This window comes from Biomphalaria glabrata, chromosome 18 (genome assembly GCF_947242115.1).
Source record: "Biomphalaria glabrata chromosome 18, xgBioGlab47.1, whole genome shotgun sequence".
Lineage (NCBI taxonomy): Eukaryota > Metazoa > Mollusca > Gastropoda > Planorbidae > Biomphalaria > Biomphalaria glabrata.
The window spans coordinates 1,976,810-1,998,764 of NC_074728.1; the positions used below are offsets into that span (position 1 = coordinate 1,976,810).

The window sequence follows — 21,955 nt, forward strand, 5'->3', positions numbered from 1 at the left end:
AGATGGGGACTTTTTTTTTTCCTCAGTTAAGTTTTTTTTTTTTTCTCCCCTTGCCAACTAACTAAATATGGTGCTTCTTCTACAAATCTTTTCAATTATTTAATATCATTGGTGAAGGAGTTTATGCCATGAGTAATTTAAATAAAACATTACTACGATCTGTAAAGTTTTGTGACAATTTTTAACAAAGTTTATATTCAAATAATGTAATGTCTAGTTCATGGGACTGTAATCATAAATTCTCTTTTTAAAATTCAGTTTTAGCTTTAATGGTACATAAATTATTGTTTTTCTTTCCCATCACAAGTATTTTTTTTAGAAAGTATAGATTATTGTTTTTCTTATAAATATTGGCCTTACTTATAATTCAATTTTTAGTTTGAATTGAGATTTAAAATACTTTCAGTTGATAAAGGATTTTTTTTTTTCATGCTAATATGTTATCATTTTTTCTTCTGCTCAAAAGAGATGCTGAGATATTCTGACTTATAAGTCCTGATCTTGCTGAGATAATCTGGCTTATAATTCTTATCTTGCTGAGATATTCTGACTTATAAGTCTTATCTTGCTGAGATATTCTGGCTTATAAGTGCTGATCTATTCGATAAAATCTGACCTATAGCCTATTACTGAGTTATTTGAATTTAAATTGCTTCTTTGTTGGCCGCCTTCAGTTATAAAACAATGACTCATCCTGTAGAGCGTATCCACCATGTGGCTCTAGAGCCTCATTCTGGAGAGTCAAACTCATTCCCATAAATCACATTGAATGTGTATCACTGAGTAGCATATAAGCTTGGCTTCCCCTTTTGCAAGGCTTGAGTTTGAACCTCAACTTTCTCTGAGATGCCTTTGCTAAAGACAGCAGGGGAAACTTTGTACCACATATCCCCTACCCTCTGCACGTCAGACCATAGGACACTGAGCATTCAAATTTTTGTTTTAAGTTTGCACTGGATAAATACTAAGCCACTAAATTTCCTTGGTGTCTTAAGGCATCATGGGAAGTAACTTATAAATATTGTTACGGTCCTCCCTATCAGGTTCTCTGCAAACACTGCTCAACACAACAAACTCATGACTCAAGAATTTGAAAACATTTTAACGTATATAGGTGAAAAGGCCAATACAAAAGTGCTATGTGTCATTGAATAGCTCACTAGTGATTGGACAAATTGTTTGTTATTTTTCAAAGTACATTTCTGTGTTGTTGTTTTTCTTTTCCAGACTTGAAGAAATGATGAAACAAAATCCTCACTATCTGGAAGAGCAAGAAGAAGAGGAAAGAAGACAAATGAAAGAGGAAGAGAAAGAAGAAAAGAAAAGGGAAAAGGAGCGCAAGAAGAAAGAGAAGGACAGAAAGAAACAGGAAGAAAGTGAGAGAAAGCAGAATGCCAAACTTGAGAAGGAAAAGAAGAAGCAAGAGAAAGAGAGAGAGAAAGAGAGAGAGAAAGAGAGGAAAAAAGCTGAACAAAAACCGAAGACTAAAAAATAACCTGATTGTTTATTCAATTATTGAAGCAGGGATTATTTAACGAACTTAGTTTTGGAATTCTGAATATTTGAAATATTTCCACTGTAAGATACCAGATTCTCTTCTACTTCTCTTGGGATATATACATGGAACACTTCTGCTTTGGGTCAACATGCTATCAGGGTTTGAATATACAGCCGGCTGTGTCTTGCTCTTCACAGATACGCGTGATTCCGCGAGAGAGTGAATCTGCAAGTTTGCTTGTTTGTGATGTGTACATAGGACCTTTTGACCTTGGTGGCATTCCATTTGAGTATATTGTGCTATTTCACTGCTACATGATTACCTACTAGTTTCATTTCTAGTTCCAGTGTTAACGTTTTGTTTTGTTTGTTTCATGATTCTTATTTTTGATTGAAAGCTAATCTTATGTGATATTAAGGACATAATAATAGATTAATTATTTCACTCACTGGTACCATTATACAAATATTCTAAGGCAATGTATTACATATTTCTTAATTCTAGGAGGTTCTATTTTTAGAATCTGTTGTATTGTCGAGACATTTTGTTTTTAAATTTGTTAATTATTTTAAGGCAACATTTGTATTTTTAAGTTCTGAATTCAATCTTTTTTTTTCTGCTTCTATGGCATAATTACAAATTGACAATAGCTTAGCCTGGTGTAACTCATTCTAAAGAACTGTTACAGCTATTGTCCAGAAGTTTATCATATGTATTAGATTGATTTCACCTTATTTTGTTGAATGGTTTCAATGCTTTGACCCTTCTAAGTACCATTACGTTATGTGTTTTAATTGAATGTTCCAGTTCAATCTATTTACAAAGTACTATCAGCAATGCTCCAGACTCTATTCAGTCTTTACCTAGGCTGCATGCATTATTGGGTTAAATAAATTAGTGAAAGATTTTTTTTTTCAAGGTCCTCTGCTTTTGTTTTCTTTATCATATTTTATGTTGTTTTTTGTTTCATTATTTTTTGTGTTGCAAGTAAATTGAAAAAATCTTACTTTTTACTTTGTCTGTTTGTATTTATAGCCCAGTTATCTCCTATTCAATGTCTCTCTAGAATTCCACATCAAAGCTCTATTCTAGTGGCTACACTTATGTCTACTTTATGATAGTAATTGTGAATGATAGTCCGTTGTGTGTATATATTCTAAAAGATAGATGTTTTTATCTCTAAAAATAACATAATCATGTTTTTAATTTAAATTGTAAACTTCTATTGAATTGAGTCTCAATATTTGCTCATCACTTAAAAAAAAAATTGCATTGTGTAATATAAAACAAAAAAAAATTTGAATCAGCCAATGAAAGATTTAACAAAACAGTCATCATGTTTGCATTCCTCGATGTTGCGCTCTGCGTCACTTTGTACATAGACCATCTGTGATCTCTGTCGATTGTCACATTATATTTTCTTGTCATGAATCCAGCTAATTTTGCTACTCGTTTTTAAAGTTTGACTGAAGAATTTTGCATTTCTCAGGGCTGGCAATTTTTTTTTTCTGCGGCTAATTTTTAGTGTATTAAAACCCCCCTCAAATTTTCTTGAGGAACTATTTTTTTGAGTTATGGCTTGTGTAAACAAGACTATTTGGTGCTGAGCAGTTTAGTGGGTTTTTTTTTAAGTAAATTTGTTTTTCTTTTTAAGTCGTGCATCTCTAGTATATAGCTTAGGTACTGAAACAAGAATTTTGCTATTCTTAGTAGAATTTTTATTTAGAATTCAAACAGCTAGAGTAAATTTCATCCTTTTCTTGTGATGTTTCTACAGCTACCATTTTGTTCAGCCAACATTATTTCTATGATAATGTTGAAATCTGTATTGCTTTAGACATCAATTATGAAAAATTAAAGTTGACATCTGAAATTACAATCATTTTGTACCAATACCATTAAATCGCATGTATTTCCCAGATACCAAGTGATTGGTATGTTTGTAAAATATCTCACCCTGAATTCAAGATTTCACTTGTAGAACATTACTTACCTTCTCAAATTCTCTCTGACCAAATTAAACTTCTGGAATGGAATTCATAAAGAAATATACTATAATTCATGTTTTTCTTCTTTTGGTTGAAGTTTAAAAAATGTGTTTATTATCATTATCTATAAATAAATTTTAATGTCTCCCTTTGTTTTCTATAAATACATTATCATACTCTCCCTTTGTTTGCTGCCAACTAGTTATTGCTCTTGGATTTTGGATCATTTCATTCACTGTGTCTGCACCGAGATTGCTCTTGTTATTTATTTGATGCTGTTGTCCAACATTTCTTGATGTGTCCTTGCAACGTCTGCCAGGGTGACCAGACTGAAGCCCACCCGCTGGTAGTGTTGACATGCAATGGTTGTGCAATAACTAATCAGGATTCGTGTTTCTGTTGTGCCGTTTTGACAAAAAAATATATATATTAATAATCAGCAATGTTTCCTTTTCATATCTCTGTATATAGCCTATGTGCTTATGATATAAATAAATATATATAAATGAAATTATGTTATGAACAATGTGACAGACAAGCATACAGTCTTAACTTGTTACCATATTGGTTCAAAAAGAGGTCTATATGCTTGTTGCTAATGGAAATATACTTAGCACCGAAATGAGATTATAAAATGAGGCTGTCTAGTATTATTGTATTGTAAATTTTAGTAGGAAATATTTAAATTCTGTAACATTTTTTTTTAAATGACCACAGTGACTGTTAAGCCCTTGGGACTATCTCTTGGACAATGGGCTAAAGTTTTTCTAACCCACATAGCAAAAAAAATAAATTGTTTCTGATATGTAAACATAATGTCATGAAATACAATTTGTTCTGCTGCCTACAGCTACTGTAGCCTTTGATTGTTCTTCAGCTTTGCGAAAGTACAGCAAAGTTAGTCATGAGAAAGATAGAGTACATAAACATTGTGGCAATGATAGTATATTGTATAGCCAAAGCCTATCATTCGTGTGTGAACCAGTGAAGTGTGTATTATTGTTTGTAACATGGTTTACATATAGAAATATATATATATAATATAAATATTGACATTTTAAAAGGTTTCATTGTTAGCTGTTTCCACTCTGTTTATCAAGCCAGCACTCCCTGCCTTCTTCCCTCCCTTTCCTATTTCAACTTTTTGATTGCCATTCATTTAACACTGTAAGTTAGTCCACTATAAAAACATCAGCAATATTCAAGGCGTGTGTTACCATTTTTGTTACAATTTGTGTTACCATTTTAGAAGATTGTTTTTTTTTTTGTTTTTTTTATTATATTTTAAAAAGATACAAATTTATAACAACAATACACCTTAATCCTACAGATTACAACTATTTCAGTTTCTCTTTAAATTTATTATGAGAGATAATTTAAATCTTTAGAACTTGTTATTAAAAATATATCATATTTTACATTGTAACAAAATGTTATGAATTAAATTTTAAATGATGTAAATTTTCAAACTTCAAATGAATAGTTAGTACTGCTACCACCAATATCTGATTTGTTTTTTATTTTGCATATAACAAATTGAACATTATTCTAATTAACTGTGCTACACCTATCACTATGCTACCATTAGCATAACAAGCTAAAAGTAGCATTGTGTTGTATAGATAGCACTCCAATCTGCTACAGACTTCAGATCAATTGTTTGCTACTTAAAAACAGTAACCAAATAAAGAAATAATTATTTTACATACCTTTATTTGGTCTTATTATTAAACATTTGTAGTGACTGTGTTCTTGTCATTTGTTTCTGTTTATCTTTGTTGTAGCAGACTGCTGTCTCAGTGGTCAGGAGTTTGACCCCCCATCATCTCCTGTTGTAGTGACTGTGTTCTTGTCATTTGTTTCTGTTTATCTTTGTTGTAGCAGACTGCTGTCTCGGTGGTCAGGAGTTTGAACCCTCACCAACATCATCTCCTGTCATTTGAATGGCAATGTGTTTGATTCTGAAGATTAAAGATGAGTGTTGTGTTTCAAGAGGTTTAGGATGTAATCATCTCAAGAAATGTCTGAAGCTTATTATACAAATCTATGACTGAATATATCCTTGTAACTTTAGTGGCGGAGTGATAGGGTTAATGTGTGTGAGAACTTCTGACACATGTGGCACAGTAATATAAGTCAGCGTGCTGTGTCGATATACAAGGGGCCGTACTGGTATGAACATTACATGCAAATATGACCCCGTGATATGATCATGTGATTGAAAGCCTTCTGGGTACCAGAGACAAACTGCCAGTTCAGCCGGCGCCTTCGTCACGGAGGTCACGGTTCAGCACAGCGAGGAGACATGGGACTGTTAGTCGACCGTGAAGTCCAGGCACAGTGAGTCCTAGAGTGAAGCAGTCCATGATAAAATAGAGAGACAATTGAGTTTAGTAGTCTACGGCAATACAGTGATAATACAGTAAAACATTTGCAGTCAGTTAATCTTGTTGCCAATTGTGTAGTATTGGGTGTTATTTGTTATTAACTACCATTTTTTTTTGGGAACTCTAGTTGTCAAGTTCTTGAATTAGATGTGTTGTGTTCATCAGTGTTTACAGAAGGTCTGGTTGAGAAAAGGGTAACGATATGTTTTGAGAACTTAAATGCTATACAATAATTTACAGGCAGTAACATAAGTGAACTTTTTTTAAATGCACTGCGCATGCTCCAAAGTCTAGCAGAAACAGTGGCAAATGTTGGGCCGGGCATCCAAATAGGCTGGTGGTTAGACGTCCAATGGGATGCTGGCCTGTAATACAGTAAAAGATTTTATAAATTTTAGAAAAAGAGCCAAATGAAAGAGCCAATAGAACTTCAAGACTGGCCCACGCATAACCATTTATAAAAGATATTTTACAGACTTTACAATGTAATAGGCTTTCTAGCCTAACACATAATTTAACAGCCTTTATCCGTATACCGGATGGCTGTCTGGTCGTGCGCAATGCATGCTGGACTGTCGTTTAGTCGTCTCAACGGTTCTGGGTTTATAGGCCTACCCTTCCTGCTGCTATCTCCAGTGGCCCTGCTGGAAGTTTGGACTAGGAAGTAGGGTCTCGTATCTTCAAATCAGAAGTAACATCCGAAACATGTCACATTTTACAATCAACACATCTAACGTGATCTTCAGTCCTTACACACAGATTCTACTAAGTGTTTAACTAGCAACATAAGACTTATTTCGTTAAGTCTAATACAATTTAATTCAATGTAAATATAGTTGAATCCCAAGCAATTCAAACTGATTAAACTTGGGCATCGAGATAACAGTCTTCACCTTCACCACCTTCAGCTATCCCTTAGTCTGTTGGACTGTTTGATGCACCAATCAAGATTTATTATAGTTCTCTATGCCTTATTAAACTTTACATATGAATGGACGCCCATTATTATCAAATGGCACGCAATTTGAAGGCTGGATCTTATGTTAATTCCAGTGTTATGATTTTGACACCCGGTCAGTGGCGTAGCATCCATGGCGCGAAGGGGTTCAATGAACCCGGGCCCACGACCATTTAGGGGTCCACATCCAATGGCGTAACAACCACGTAGCTATAGGACCGGATTTACCTAAATGCAACATAAACTCTAGCTTAAGGCCTTCAAGAAATATTTAGTAGTTACATGCAATATCAGGGGCCCCATATCTCAAATACCTTAAAGCTTTTTCAACTCTAAATACTGCACTGCATGGCGTGTAGGGGTTTCATATAACATGGTCCTATGACTAATGTCCGATAGTGGCCTGCCCTACACTGCAATTTAAAAAAGAAATATAGTTAAAAAATTAAAAATATACTAAACGTCATATCAAACTTGATATTAATATCAAAACATTAACCCGTGTTTTCAGCTTGAGTCACTGTGAGGAACTGCTTACATTGTAATGTGGTGACGGTGTGTTGGTTGTGACATTTGGGTCCCATTCTAAATGCATGACGCGTAGGACGTAATTATCTTCTTTTTTGAAGTAACGTCTGTATTATATAAGATAAGATTCTGTCGTGTGTTTTTTTCCTTCTATGTTAATTCAACCGTTAATACTATTAACTTTTTCTGCTTTTTTTTTAAGTAAGCTTTTTTTTTAGTTTTCTGTTAGCAAAAATTTAGATTGTGACTTAAACTTAGATATTAAACAGGAAAAGAAACATCCTGTTTTGTTACTTAGGGAAACGTTAAAGATGTTCACTAATATTATCTTATATAATACAGACGTTACTTCAAAAAAGAAAATGATTACGTCCTAAGAGTCATGCATTTAGTCATGCATATTAACCAATGACCTAAATTCTGCCAAGTCGCTGGTTTTCCTGGCTAGATCAGGCAACCAATTCCATACTCTAATAGTGCTAGGGAAGAAAGAGCATTTGTACAAATTTGCCCTAGCATATGGGATGAGGAATGTGCCTTTATCTTTGTGTCTTTCTGAGTATTTTATTAAATTTTGTTTTTGTATTTGAAGATTATGGTTCAGTGTTTTATGTATAATTTGTACTTTACTTTAAGTCTTCTATTCTGAAGGCTTTCTAAATTTAGTGATTTTACTAATGGTGTTACTCTGGTCAAATGTGTATATTTGTTTGTTATGAATCTCACTGCTTTATTTTGTGTCTGTTCCAGTTTCTTAATGTTTTCTTGAGTTGAGGGGTCCCAAATAGAGGATGCATATTCTATTATTGGCCTAACCAAGGTTAAATAACATTTTAGTTTTATGTTCTTATTTGATTTATAGAAATTTCTTTTAATAAACCAAATGCTTTATTTGATTTTTGTTACATTTATATGTATTTGTGTGTATGTATGTTGCGTGTGTGTTTGTGTACTTGTTGTCTCCCTTGTCCTACTGTTCAGTGTGTTCACCTGCTCGCATGTTTTTCTCAAGTCTCTTATTAGTGTGTATTAAAGTCTCCTGTTAGTTCTATCACTTTCTTGTCATGTCAATAAAAATGGACTTGTAATTTAAACAGCAGTGTTATTTTTACATCCTAATTGATAATATAACAATTTTTTGATAGTTTCATCAATATGGGGATACCATGACAGTTTTTCATTTATTATAACACCTAAGTATTTTGCGTTTTTAGTCTGTTACTAATTTACCGTAAATAAGTGAAATTTATTTTAGTTTTTTTTTTTTTGTTACTCTTAATAACCGACATTTTTCTGGGTGGAAAGATGCTCCAATTTGATTTCCGTTTCTGTAATTCATCTCATTCTCTTTGTAAAATTTCTGTATCTTGTGTTGTTTTTATTGTTCTATATATCTGTGAATAATCTGACTTTTGTTCCTGAACTAATGCAATTTGGTAAATCATTTATGTAAATTAAAAATAGTAGTGGACCTAAGACTGTTCCTTGAGCTACACCTGAGTTTGAGCTACTTATCGTGACTGAAGTGGGAACGGGGTTTAAAACAAAAATGTTTACTAAATAGAGCGATAATTACATTTATCGTGGAATAGTGTCTTTCACTTGAATGGATGCTTTTGTCGTCTGGTATGGGCACTGGAAAGTCGTTCAGATGGCTATCAAGTTTAAACTCTGACACAGCACCAATGTTGTTTGTTTTCCAACCGAATCAGCAAAAAAAAAAAGAAAGATAGGCCTTCTAATGACTTCATCAACAAGTTTGCCAAACATACAAACAACATGAACGACTGAGAACGGTGGATGATGCAAACAAAGAGCACACTGAAGTTGACAATTACTGACTGAAATTAATTCATCGCCTAGTGAATGTCAGTTTTAACTTTAGCATGCAACACACTCTCATTTAGTGGTCATCGCAAAGAGTGTCGTTTTGGTGACACAAGGAGCAACGAAAATGTTTTAGCAGTACATACATTCTTGAGAAAACAAAAACACAAGCCTTTAACCTCGACCCACAGATTCAAAACGAGATAATAGACCTGTTGAGCAATGCAGTTTTATCAAAATCTGCGCCATGTTTCTCTATATCATGGTTGACAGCACTCAACGAGAATTAAAATTGTATTAATTTGCAATTTTTTCTGAAAATGTTTTGTGAACTTTGATAACGAAATACCCAAAGAAATTGCAATTAGAATTAGAAAGTCATTTGTAGGTTTTCATATTTGTGAGAACCAGAAGTCTACAGGTTTGACTGAACTAATACTCTTTAGTAATAAAATATCACCATCTTTTTTTTTTAATTACCTACGATGCCAAGGCAATATAACGGACAGTACGTCTACAGTAGCCTTCAGGTATTGTTTCAATAAAAGCAGCCTCTTGCGCATTATGTTCCCTGTTTTCAACAATACTTAAAAGCATGGTCTTAAGTGATTCTGTCAGCTGTATTCATGAACTTGCATTGGAATGTCTTTTAGTAAATGTACCAATACATACAAACTACTTGATTTCTTTGTCACACAAAATATTTGTCATATGTGTAAAGGGGGGGGGGATCAACATATTATTGAACCCGGTTCTCCTTGAGCAGACAGACTTTCTTAATTTTAAAGTTCCCTATAGGTCTACCTGTCATCACAGTATAAGGCTAATAGGCCTACTAATTGTTGTATTTTGAAGAAAATTCAATTCATTACTGTGCCTTTAACACACTGTTTTTATTTGTTTTATAAGTTTAAATAATAATAATAATAATCTTTATTGTCCGTATGGAAATTTGTCTTACAATTAGTGCATTACACCAAACAAAAAACATAACTATAAGAAACCAAAGTGTACATTCACACCAGACTCACTCATAATTTACATGTGGCAAAGTTTATACCAGATTGTTCTTATTTAATGATTTGATTGCTAGGGGAACAAAAGAGTGTTTGTGTCTGTTTGTCTTTGCTATCGGTGTCTTGTATCTCTTTTGTGATGGTAAAATCACAAAATCCTGACACAAAGGCATCCCTTCAGAAATGAAGGTTATTGTGAAATGTTTATTTGTAAAATGTTTTACATGTTTCGGAAGTTCCTTCAGAGTCGAAGATAATTTACTTCCTAGTCCAAACCTCCAGCAGGACGACGGGGGATGGGGAGCGGGCAGGGTATCAACCCGGGCCCATCGACAAGTCCGAACGACTTTGATATCAGTGACCGATTGACGGTGAAGAACGGTGACTTAGAGAAGAAGGAGCAATTGTGCAAACATATATGTCCATATGAAATTATTATTTCTTAATTCGAGTCTTTATATAAAGACTTGGTACTCGACCACGGAATAAAAAATATTGTTATAACCCTAGTGGCGGACTGAAAGGGTTAATGTGTGTGTGGCCTATACTGATACACATGATTCAGGCCAATCACACAGGTCAAGGGCTGTTGAACAACCGCAATATGACCAATGTTATGGTCATGTGACCAAAAAGCCTTTACAGACGAGAGACAGTTTGTTAGAAAGGACAGTAGAGTCCAGGACAGCAAGCAGTAATCGACTGTGTGCTATGAAGTGAGTCCTCGAAAATGTAGCTGTACGAGCTAGAGAGACTTGTAGATGTAGTGATTAGTTAGGCAGTTCTGTAGTGTAGCAAACCATTTGAAGCTAGTGTAGCCATTTGTGTTTATTGGCTGTTGTTGATGTAATTGTAAATAAACCGCCCCCTTGTTTATGCAAGCTCTTGTTGTCAAGTTGATGTTTTAAATGTGCTGTTGTGTTGGGCATTGTTTGCAGAAGGCCTGATAGAGAAGATCGTAACAATAGATTAGGCCCCTATGTGATTGTTTGGCACAACGACACTCTTAATAATTTAGGCTATGTCGTGCCTTTTATGATTCTGTTGCCTTTGTCTCTGTGTCTAGATCTCTCAATGTATCGATATATAGCCTAAATCTATAATGACACCCCCCCCCCCCCCCCACCAAACAAAAATTTAAATTGGTCTGTTGTTTCTAAGTTTTCTTGTGGGTATTTTTAGAAATTTTTTCTGGGTTTTTAAGAAAAAAAAATACTTTTGGCTGTGTACTGTGTACATAGCAACGCACCAAAAATGGCGACATACGGCAATGATGCCTGTACAAATTAAATTGAAAGTAGATCTAGAGTATTAAATTCTAGACAGAGTCTACATCTAGATTTTCCAAAAGAAATAATGTAGGCCATGTCATAACGTAAAGGTACAATAAGCAGCCGCGTGTTTGTTCTTTCAACAAATAATTAGATCTAGAGTCACTAGGACTAGATGTAGTCACTAGACTGACTTAGTGATTAGTGGCTAGAGTCGTACTCGTAGAGATGACTATTTTTTTTTTACACTGAATCAGAGTAACACTGTAAATAGTGTAAACTGTAAATTATTATTAAATTATAATTATAGATCTAAGTTGTATAGGCTTAGAATTACTTTAGATTAGTAAGTTAGTAGGCATATCAATTAATCTGTCATCACTTAATTTTGACAGTCTGTCACTCTGTGACTTTATTAAATCTCTTGACTTTGACTTTGACTCTGTCAGAATCAGTTAAAACTCACTGTCTAGACTAGCCTCTAGTGTCTAAGTCTGAGCTATTTCTATTCTAGATTGTAGATAATAAGATATAGACTAGATTAATCTAGATCTAGGTCTTTCATTTAAATAGATTCTACAATTCTAGTTCTAAAGTATATGGTAGATCTACTAGAAATTTAAACATTTTCTACATTCTAGAAATCTAGATCTATTCTAGTAGTACTACTTTCTGGAATTCTAGATTTAGAATATAATAATAATTAAAATTTATCTTTATTATATTTGCGGAAATTAGATCTAGTTAACTATTATTATTTATTTTGTAAGAGGAAAGAAATTTACACAAAAAATAGATCTACATTCATACCACAGATTCACTTTAATTACAAACAAATTTCATGTGAAGTTGGATTTTTGTCAATGAATACTAATTTTGAACATTGCTAAGGCTAAGAGAACAAATTACTTCAAATTAGCATAACCAACACTCTGTATTGCAGTGTGGAACAGCTAAAAAAAACATGGTCCCCAACTTTTTCTTGGCAAAGACTGCAATAGAGAATATATCTCAGCAGCAAAAAGTTGCTAGATGAAGAAGAAGAATATTGTGAAGTCTCCACCAAGAAGTCTTCTATGTTTAGGGATATTTCTTCTAAACTCTCAATTTAGATTTTAAATTAGATTGATTACTAGAGCTTGTATGACAATCTGGTCATGCAGTATGCATGCTAGACTATTGCTTCATCATCTTGGTGGTTGCAGGTTCATACCCATAGCCATCCTCAATCATCTTTATGAGAGATTTTGGCTAGGATATAGATTATCTCCAATATCCATTGTGTTGGCTGCCTGGTCATGTGGTTTGCATGCTAGACTGTTGTTCAGACTTATTGATGGCTCCATGTTCAAACCCTGCCCCTTCCATTCCCCATCATCCTGCGAGAGGTTTGGACTTGTAACTTATCTTCAACTCTGAAGGAACTTCAGAAACATGTAATACATTTTACATTAACATTTTTTTTTACAGATCTAGTCCGGATAGACTATCAGAACTAGATCAATAATTAGATGTATAAAACTTTGTGGTAATAAAGTTTTATACCAATCCAAGTGAATAGAGAGTGTTTGGTGCCTAAAGTATAATAGTTTGAATAGATTATAATAGATGTATATATACAACGTACATTAATTAAGCAGAGATAATTAAGGTCTAGGAGGTATTACAAATAGCCTTTTTTTTTCCCCTGCGTAGAATGTCATCGGACACGGTCTCAGTGAAGTCAAGTTTACCAGAAATAGGCCAGGTGCCTTCAAGTAACCTGGACAGCAAAGAGAGGTAACATTCATAAGTCATTCATATATTTGATTGACAAATTTATCTAGAGTTATGCCATTTTATCTTTCTTGTGGAACACTGACAAATACTTGCTTCGCCCATAGTTTTATTTCAGTTTATCCTCTACATCAGTGTTTCCCAAACTGTGTTTTGCAGAACACTTGAATAGGTGTTTCATAAACTTCTGAAATAATTAACTAGTAGGCCAAAGTGTTCCTCTAAATACTCAGAATGTACAAAGTATTCCGTTAATGAAAAAGTTTGGGAAACACTGTATTAAATATTGTAATTATTCACTAAAATCTTACTTTAAAAACAATATAACTTTATTCTACTATACGTAAAAGTTTTGTAATATTTGAAGCTCTTAAAATACATGTCTTTCATTAAGGAAATATATATACCCCTGGAAGGCAATGCCTTTGTCTGTGACAGTTGGGACAAAATATGCTGGTCACACCTGAGTGTGTTTAGTTACAGAAAATACATTAAATACTGTGATGTTGCTAGTTCAGGCTGTCTTGAAGTCAACCAATTACTCTGCAATCGTTTGGGTGTAATTGTCCGGGTGTATTACGTGCAGTTGAACTACAACACAAACAAGAACTGGCACATCTATTTTAACTAGTGAAGAGATGTAGTCGACTCTGATGAACTATTCAACATGTATTTATTATGATAAAAGGGCCACAGTAGAAGTCTCTGTCACTAAACACGTCGTTACCCTGGAATGTTCTATCGCTAACTGATTTTCCGGTCTCTAACCCAACATATCCCAAACGTCACTAGTCCCGTTCAATATGCGTCTACTATGGTGCGTCGCTAAATAACTAAAATAACTAACCTATATAAATAAGGTGTCTAACAGATTCCTCCCCCCCTTGAAAAAAAAATATGTCAATATTTTTCCACTACTGTCAAGTCTTACAAGGGCATTTTCAATTTAAGGGGAAGACCACAAACATAAACTCTTGACATTTTCATCTTGACATCTTCATCTTGACAGTTCCTCATATTCATGTCAATGTTCATAACAGTTCATAACATTCCAGAATCATCCTCCTTAGTACACATTTCATCATAGAGGAAAATGTGGCATCCTATGGGCACCTCACAAGTCACAATTGTTCTTCACTGACAGTAATCTGATAAAATACAATATTTCAAAAAACAATTACAAACTTTATTTACACATTCAATAAATTTTTTTTTTTTTTTTTTACCACCCTTTTATACGCTTTTGTCCATTTTTCTTTTATACTCACCCTTTTCCATAGAACTAACTTTCGTCAATGATATATGAAATGATTCACACAAAAAAAATATCCATACTTACTTTTAAATGCTTAACATCAAATTTACTTATCTCCCTTTTTCATAACATATAAATGGTGTCAATATATTAATATATATTACATACTCAATATAATCATAGTTTATTTACAAAAGTATTTCATTTCAATGTCATTCTAGACAATAGATCAGCTACAATATTCACAGATCCACTAATAGCTTTCACTTCAAATTTATATTCCTGTAGTGCTAAGAACCATCTATAAACACGACTGTTTTTCATGCTCTTTTGCTGTATATATTGAATAGGTTTATGATCAGTTAATAATATGAATTTCCTTCCTATTAAATAGCTCTCTAGCTTAGTAATTACCCATATTACAGCTAAGGCTTCTCTTTCAATGACACTATATTTTTTTTCTGCCTCTGACAATTTTCTACTTACATATAATATAGGATGTAAGTTATCATAGTTCTGCATTAAACAACCACCAATAGCATTACCAGATGCATCAGTTGTGACATAAAATATTTTGTCTTTATCAGGTAGTCTTAATATTAGTTCATGACTAAAAACATCTTTAATTCTGTCAATAGCTTTCACACATTCCTCATTACAAACTACTTTTTGAGGTTTTCCTTTTTTAAGTAAGTCATTTAGTGGATTCACTATTTCTGCTAAGTTCTTTATAAACTTTCTGTAATAATTTACTATTCCCAATATGCTTTTAATTTGTCTTTTTGTTGTAGGTATTTCAATATTAAGTACTTTCTTTATGTTATCTTCAATAGGGCTAATCATGTTGTTATTTATTTTATGTCCTAAGAAAATTATTTCCTCCAATCCTATTTCTACTTTTTCTGCTTGAATTGTAAGTCCACTTTCTTTTATTATTTTGAATACTTCTTTTACATCTACCAAATGTTCCTCCCAACTATTATTAAAAATACATATGTCATCCAAATAGCAAATAACATTTTCTTTGTTTCCAATTATCATGTTCATCATTCTATTAAATGTGGCAGGTGCATTTACTAATCCAAAACTCATATAATTCCATTGAAAAATACCATATGGTGTTACAAATGCTGTGTAAGGTTTTGCATTTTCTGTTAAAGGTATTTGCCAATAACCTTTAGTTAAATCTAATTTAGTAAAAAATTTTGCTCCATTTAATTTATGTAAAATATCCTCTATATTTGGCATTGGATATGGGTCAAATTCTGTGATGTTGTTAAGTTTCCTATAATCAATACATAACCTTATATCTCCATTCTTCTTTTTGGCTATCACAATTGGTGAAGCATAAGGAGATGTTGATGGCTCAATTATACCTGATTCTAGTAAATTGTCTATTTCTTTCTTTACTTTGTCTTGTAAATGTAGCGGTATTCTATATGGCTTAAGCTTGATAGGTTTTGAGTCTGTTACTTTAATGTCATGTTTAATAATATTAGTTTTTCCTGGTATGCTGGAAAAAATTTCTTTGTATTCATGTATTATTTTAGTTATATCTTTTGACTTTTCCTTAGTTAAATTATTAAGATTAATCTTTTGCCAAGTTTGATTCTCTTTTGTTTCTATTACAGGTATTTCCTTAATATCATTTTCATTGTGATTTTCATTTGTTATTATCATCAAACATTCTTCTCTTTCTGAAAATGTATTTTCTATTTCCTCCTGAATGTTTTGTATCAACTCATCTTCTCTATCATGATACAGTTTCAAATTATTTATGTGATATGTTTTAATTTTCCCATTTATTTCAATTTGATAATTCACATCACTAATTTGTTTTATCACCTTAAATGGACCTTTCCATTGTTTACCAATTTTATTTTTCAGGTCATTTATCAATATTAATACATTGTTTCCTACTTCTAGTGTTATCAATTGTCTTTTCTTATTTATATTCTCATGAGCACTTTGTTTGTACTTCTTATTGTTGTTATATGCTTGAGTCCATATTTCTTTCAATTCTGTTGTGATTGTTGTTTCACTGTCATTATTTAATTTATTCTCATTGCTTATTAGATTTTCTTTAAAAACATCTAATTCATCTCTGGGTTTTCTTCCATGTATTATTTCATATGGTGAAAATTGTGTTGCTTCATGGATGTTGTTTCTATGAGCAAATAGTACATAGTTAATGTAATGATCCCACTTGTTCTGATTATTCTGAATTATCTTTGTTAGTGATCTTTTTAATGATCCACCATATCGTTCACATAAACCGTTACTCTCCGGGTGGTAAACCGAAGAGTATATGTGTTGTATATTGTATTGTTTAGTCCATTTCTTAAATTGTTCTGACTTAAACTGAGATCCCTGATCACTCAATATAATTTTAGGTATACCATGTCTTGTAATTACTTTTTGAGTTATGGCATTAATGATATTCTCTGCACTTGTATTTGATAATGGGATTGCCTCTGGGTATCTACTAAACATGTCTATTACTGTTAGAATGTATTTGTTATTATTTTCAGTTTGAATTAAAGGACCTATTAAATCAATAGATACTTTCTGAAATGGTGCTGTAGGTTCATCCATTTCTTGAATAGGTGCTTTATTCACTAGACTTTTGTTAGATCTCTTTTGACATATGTCACATGAGTTTATGTATTTGTTGATTGTTGCTTTCATTTTGGGCCAAAATACTTGTTTTGACAAATTCCTATAACATTTCTTTACTCCCCTATGTGCTGCTAAATTATTATCATGTGTCATGATTAAAACATCTTTCCAATATTTCTGTGGTAAGACAAGTTGTTTTATTTTCTTGTTATCATTACTTGTTTGTCTAAACAATATTTTATTCTCTATACAAAATTTCTCCATTGGATTATTATTGTTTTTATCTGATATTCTTGAATAAATTTTCCCAATAATATTGTCATTCATTTGTTCTAATGCAAATGTGGGTGTTGTTTCTTTTTCACTTTGAGATATTTGTGTTTCAAGACTATTTTGTGTTTCATTTTCTATCTCTTTTTCCTTAACATCTGTATTTTCTATTTGTATTACATTACTGGTTTGTTTTTCTTTATCATTACTAATTACATTTATTGTATTTTCCTGTTTCTCATCTTTTTTATCCATTGATCTTGTTATTATCATACTTGTTATATTTTGTGTTTCTATGTTTTCATGATTTTGTCTTATGTTTTTGTATTTGTTTTGCCAGTCTTCTAATTCTTTTCTTGAACATTCTTTAACTCCTTTTATGTTTCCTACTAACATATCATATCTCATTTCTGGTATTGCAATGCCATCACCATAACCAGTGAAAAATGGGGTTTCAATGTATACCCTTATAGCTTTAAATTCCCTTACGGTGCCATCTGCTAATTCTACTTTCCTAGTAAACCCTTTATACCAATGAGGTTTGACAAATTTAGTTTTTACTGCCAAAGTGTTACAACCTGAATCCCTGATTAATTCCACCGGAATTCTATCTACAAACCCTGGGTACACTGCAAAATTGTTCCTATTTCCTTCCATGAAATATATCCTATCTGTACCTTTGTTTTTGTATTCCCTACTGTAACTTCTATTTCTATAATTTCCCTTGTCATTCCTATCTCTACTCCTATATCTATTGTTATTTTGTTCATTGTACCTATTTCTACTTCCAGACCTACTATTCCCTCTTCTACAGTTAGCTGCTATATGACCTTTTCCTTGACATTTAAAACAGGTTATTTCACTATATTTTCTATTTCCACTATTTGATCTGTTTCTATTTCTACTTCTATCAACATTTTCTTTGGTGTATCCTATTAAATCTACTTTGCTCTTATCCCTATCAGAAAATGGTTTATTTGGATAGGCATTTTTGTATACTCTCATTATCTCTGTTATTTCATCTATAGTTTTGGGGTTTCTTTCTTTAATAAAAGATTGTAACTGAGGATCACATTTATTTACAAAGTTGTCCACTAGAATAAAATTTTTTAATCCCTCATAAGAGTTTGTCACTTTTTCTAATTTTATCCACTTATTGAAAAAATCCTTTTCCATATTAATGGTAGTTTGGGGTTCTATTTCTAATGATGGTATATTGTCAAAATATTTCTTTCTAAAAGTTGTAGCATTATGACCATAGGCATTTAATAATTCTCTTTTTAAAACCTGATAGCTATCATCAATATGATGGTCATGATTTTGGCATATTGTTAGAGCTTGACCATGAACAAAGTCTATCAGTATTTCAGACCATTCTTCTTCAGGCATATTAAATGTAGACATTTTTGCCTCATATCTTTTCAAAAAATCACCAATGTCATCCTTCTGTTCATCAAAACTTTGTATTTTTCTCTTTAGCCATGTCTGCGAATTAGGGTTGTCTCTTTGAGTGGTATAATTATTTGAGTTATTTGTGTTATTTCCTTGTTCAGTTTGGGCTCTGGCTTGTGCTGCATCCAATCTCATCTTCTCCATTTTAGCTTCATGTTCTCTAATCTTTTCTCTCTCTTTGTCTTGTCTTTCTATCTCTTGTCTTTGACGTTCTTCTTGTCTTTCTATCTCTTGTCTTTGACGTTCCGTTTCTTCCTTCACAACTTGCTGTACATAAGCTGCTAAGTCCTTTCCTTTTAACTCCATGGCCTTTCCATCCTGCATAGCTGTTTCCTTAACCTCCTTAAGGTCCACATATGATGATGTAGCCATTGTGTTTTATATTTTATATATATTTTTACTTAGCCTATATTGGTTATGGTTATACTTTAAACTTATTTTATATTTTTACACACTTTTATACAAGTTTTAAGTGTTATGTCTCTATCTATAGATTTAGTAAATGTGTAAATCTAGTCTGAGTTATTATGGTTATATTCAAATCTGTATATTAGGTCCAGTATTACACACAAATTTAAATCTAGTATATTATAGTATGTATAATAATACTATTTAGATCTATAGTTATCAAGAGCACTATGACTTTTAGATCTAGTATGACCAACTATGATCAATTTTAAAATCTGGTATGACTGAAATGTCTAGAGTAAATTCAAAGACTGTCTAGAGTCTAGATCTAGAGTAGATTATGGTTCTATTTAACCGTATAAAACAAATATGTTTATACAATGTCAAATATATCTTCAACAAGATATATATATCTAGAATGTACTACCTTCATTCATCTTCAACTTAATAATATTTCAAAGTAGAGTCTAGATAATTAAATTGTACCAAAGAGATGTACAACAATTTGCAGATCTAAATTTAGCCAGACGACAGTGTTTGACTACATAGCCAGTTTCGGCATTATTCTCATGGCAAAATCATAATTGATTTTAACCGCTCAAACTAAAATTATTTTAGTCTGATTCACAGTAAAAGAATCCTACCCGCACTTTCTATCATTAAGTGAAAAAAAAATACAGATCTAATTAAATTAATAAAAATAAATAATTTAAAATAATATAAACAAATGAAATAATTAAATGAGACTATCACTATGGGTTGGGATATGACAATATGGCACACAATGATAACGTCACGAAGTAACTAGGCAACAACGGATATGACGTTTACACAAACAAAACAAATTACAATCCTAAATGTATAATATAGCTTTTCATCTAAATTACGTCTTCTACCCCGACGGGTTTTAAGGCGCACCACCTGATTTTACTCAGGCTAACGTACCAAATTTAGACAAAATCTATTTCTAAGGGCAATCTAAACATATACTAATAAGAAAAATGGCACTTAGCTTTTGATAAGAAAGATCCCTTTGTTCGGACTCCCGAATATGCTAGATCACAACAAATTCCACTGCCTCTCTTCCAGTTCTGACTCTGTTCTCCGGTGCTACCAGTATCCCACGTAATGCCACAGATGTCCTGATATGCCACAGCAAAATGTTCCAGTTTCTTCGACGACTGTTGATGACCGTATGTGTAGTTCCGACGACTTTGTGTACACAGTTACTGACGAATAAGTTAACGGTTCTTCTAGCGATGACTTGACTTGTGTAGATGATTACTGACAAATAACAGTCTCTTGACGGCAACTTGATCTGGACGACTGACGAATAACGAATTTCTTGACGATGACTTGATCTGGGCTGACGAATAACGGCTTTCTTGACGATGGCTTGATCTGGGCTGACGAATAACGGTTCTCTAAAATAGTTCACTGCTTCTGCTGCTACTCTGGTAGTACGACGAAGTTTGCTGTTGTACTCTGCTTCAATAGACCAAACTGTCCAATGTAGACTAGGTGAAACCAAGGTCACCTCCGACGACGTTCCGTTAGACGATTAACGGTTTTCAACGAAATTAAGTGGATGTAGCTGTTTCCACAACTTCACTGCTAACAAGTCTAGGTATGGTCTAGACCGACGAATACTAGATATATCAATGTTCAGTACTGTTAAATATTACTTCACTAACCTTCCAAAGGTTAAACACCGTGACCGTTATAAACGTGGCAAGCAACCGGTTCAATGAGCAAACTGCTCCACAAGAATCTCTCCAAGGGTAAGACGACAGAGCGATTTCGATTTAGTTAGCTACCAAACTTGTAGTACTCACAATACTTCTGACAGCGGGCAAACTGTCCTTCTCGAACTGGCGAGGTAAAACTTGATACTCAATGTGGCTCCTATGACGAAGAAAAAAAATATGTCCAACAGGTTCACTAACGATCTCTCACCCGTTATGAACGAACGGTTTCTCTGGTTGTAGGTCGATTCAGCATATGAAGATCAGGCTTTGATAATATACTGGTTAAGTAGACCAGACGTTGCGATGATTACTGCCCTGACGAAGGTCACCCTGAGTTAACGGCTCGTTGAACGTGCGATCAAACAGGCGATGACTGTATGTAGATCTAGAACAAAGTCACTCTGCGATGCTGCTGTGTTCAGCCGTACTCCGATGAAATCTTATAACTTCGAGTGCACGACCCTCACCTGAGTAAACGTTCTGCTTCGAGGTCCGGTTCGATGTTCGTCTTCAACAGGGGTCCGGCTTCGAGGTTCGGGGTCGCCACTGTGATGTTGCTAGTTCAGGCTGTCTTGAAGTCAACCAATTACTCTGCAATCGTTTGGGTGTAATTGTCCGGGTGTATTACGTGCAGTTGAACTACAACACAAACAAGAACTGGCACATCTATTTTAACTAGTGAAGAGATGTAGTCGACTCTGATGAACTATTCAACATGTATTTATTATGATAAAAGGGCCACAGTAGAAGTCTCTGTCACTAAACACGTCGTTACCCTGGAATGTTCTATCGCTAACTGATTTTCCGGTCTCTAACCCAACATATCCCAAACGTCACTAGTCCCGTTCAATATGCGTCTACTATGGTGCGTCGCTAAATAACTAAAATAACTAACCTATATAAATAAGGTGTCTAACAATACATAAAGATTATAAAAAATCTAATATTTCAATA

The 21,955-nt window shown here is 33.3% G+C and overlaps 2 protein-coding genes and 1 long non-coding RNA gene across 6 annotated transcripts in view; 2 read left to right on the forward strand and 1 right to left on the reverse strand.

Moving 5' to 3' along the window:
• LOC106058646 (uncharacterized) overlaps positions 1-5,190 on the forward strand; it is a 155,798-nt gene extending 150,608 nt beyond the window's left edge. For 3 of the 4 annotated variants that reach the window (XM_056017241.1, XM_056017243.1, XM_056017242.1), the window contains one exon: positions 1,228-5,190. In XM_056017241.1, the coding sequence (XP_055873216.1) occupies positions 1,228-1,495 (268 nt within the window). In that variant the 3' untranslated portion in view covers positions 1,496-5,190. The remainder of the gene's footprint in view (positions 1-1,227) is intronic. The other variant, XR_008775902.1, reaches the window with a different exon arrangement.
• A 6,248-nt stretch (positions 5,191-11,438) lies between these two features.
• Positions 11,439-21,955, forward strand: part of LOC106061625 (WD repeat-containing protein 49-like) — a 43,267-nt gene continuing 32,750 nt past the window's right edge. Inside the window, exons 1-2 of the mRNA XM_056017244.1 lie at positions 11,439-11,583; positions 13,169-13,252. Of these exons, the coding sequence (XP_055873219.1) occupies positions 13,170-13,252 (83 nt within the window). The 5' untranslated portion in view covers positions 11,439-11,583; position 13,169. The remainder of the gene's footprint in view (positions 11,584-13,168; positions 13,253-21,955) is intronic.
• LOC129923950 (uncharacterized) lies at positions 13,906-21,921 on the reverse strand. The gene is made up of 2 exons (XR_008775907.1): positions 19,681-21,921; positions 13,906-14,397 (listed from the first exon to the last, which is right to left on the reverse strand). It is a non-coding gene; the product is annotated as an uncharacterized LOC129923950 (long non-coding RNA).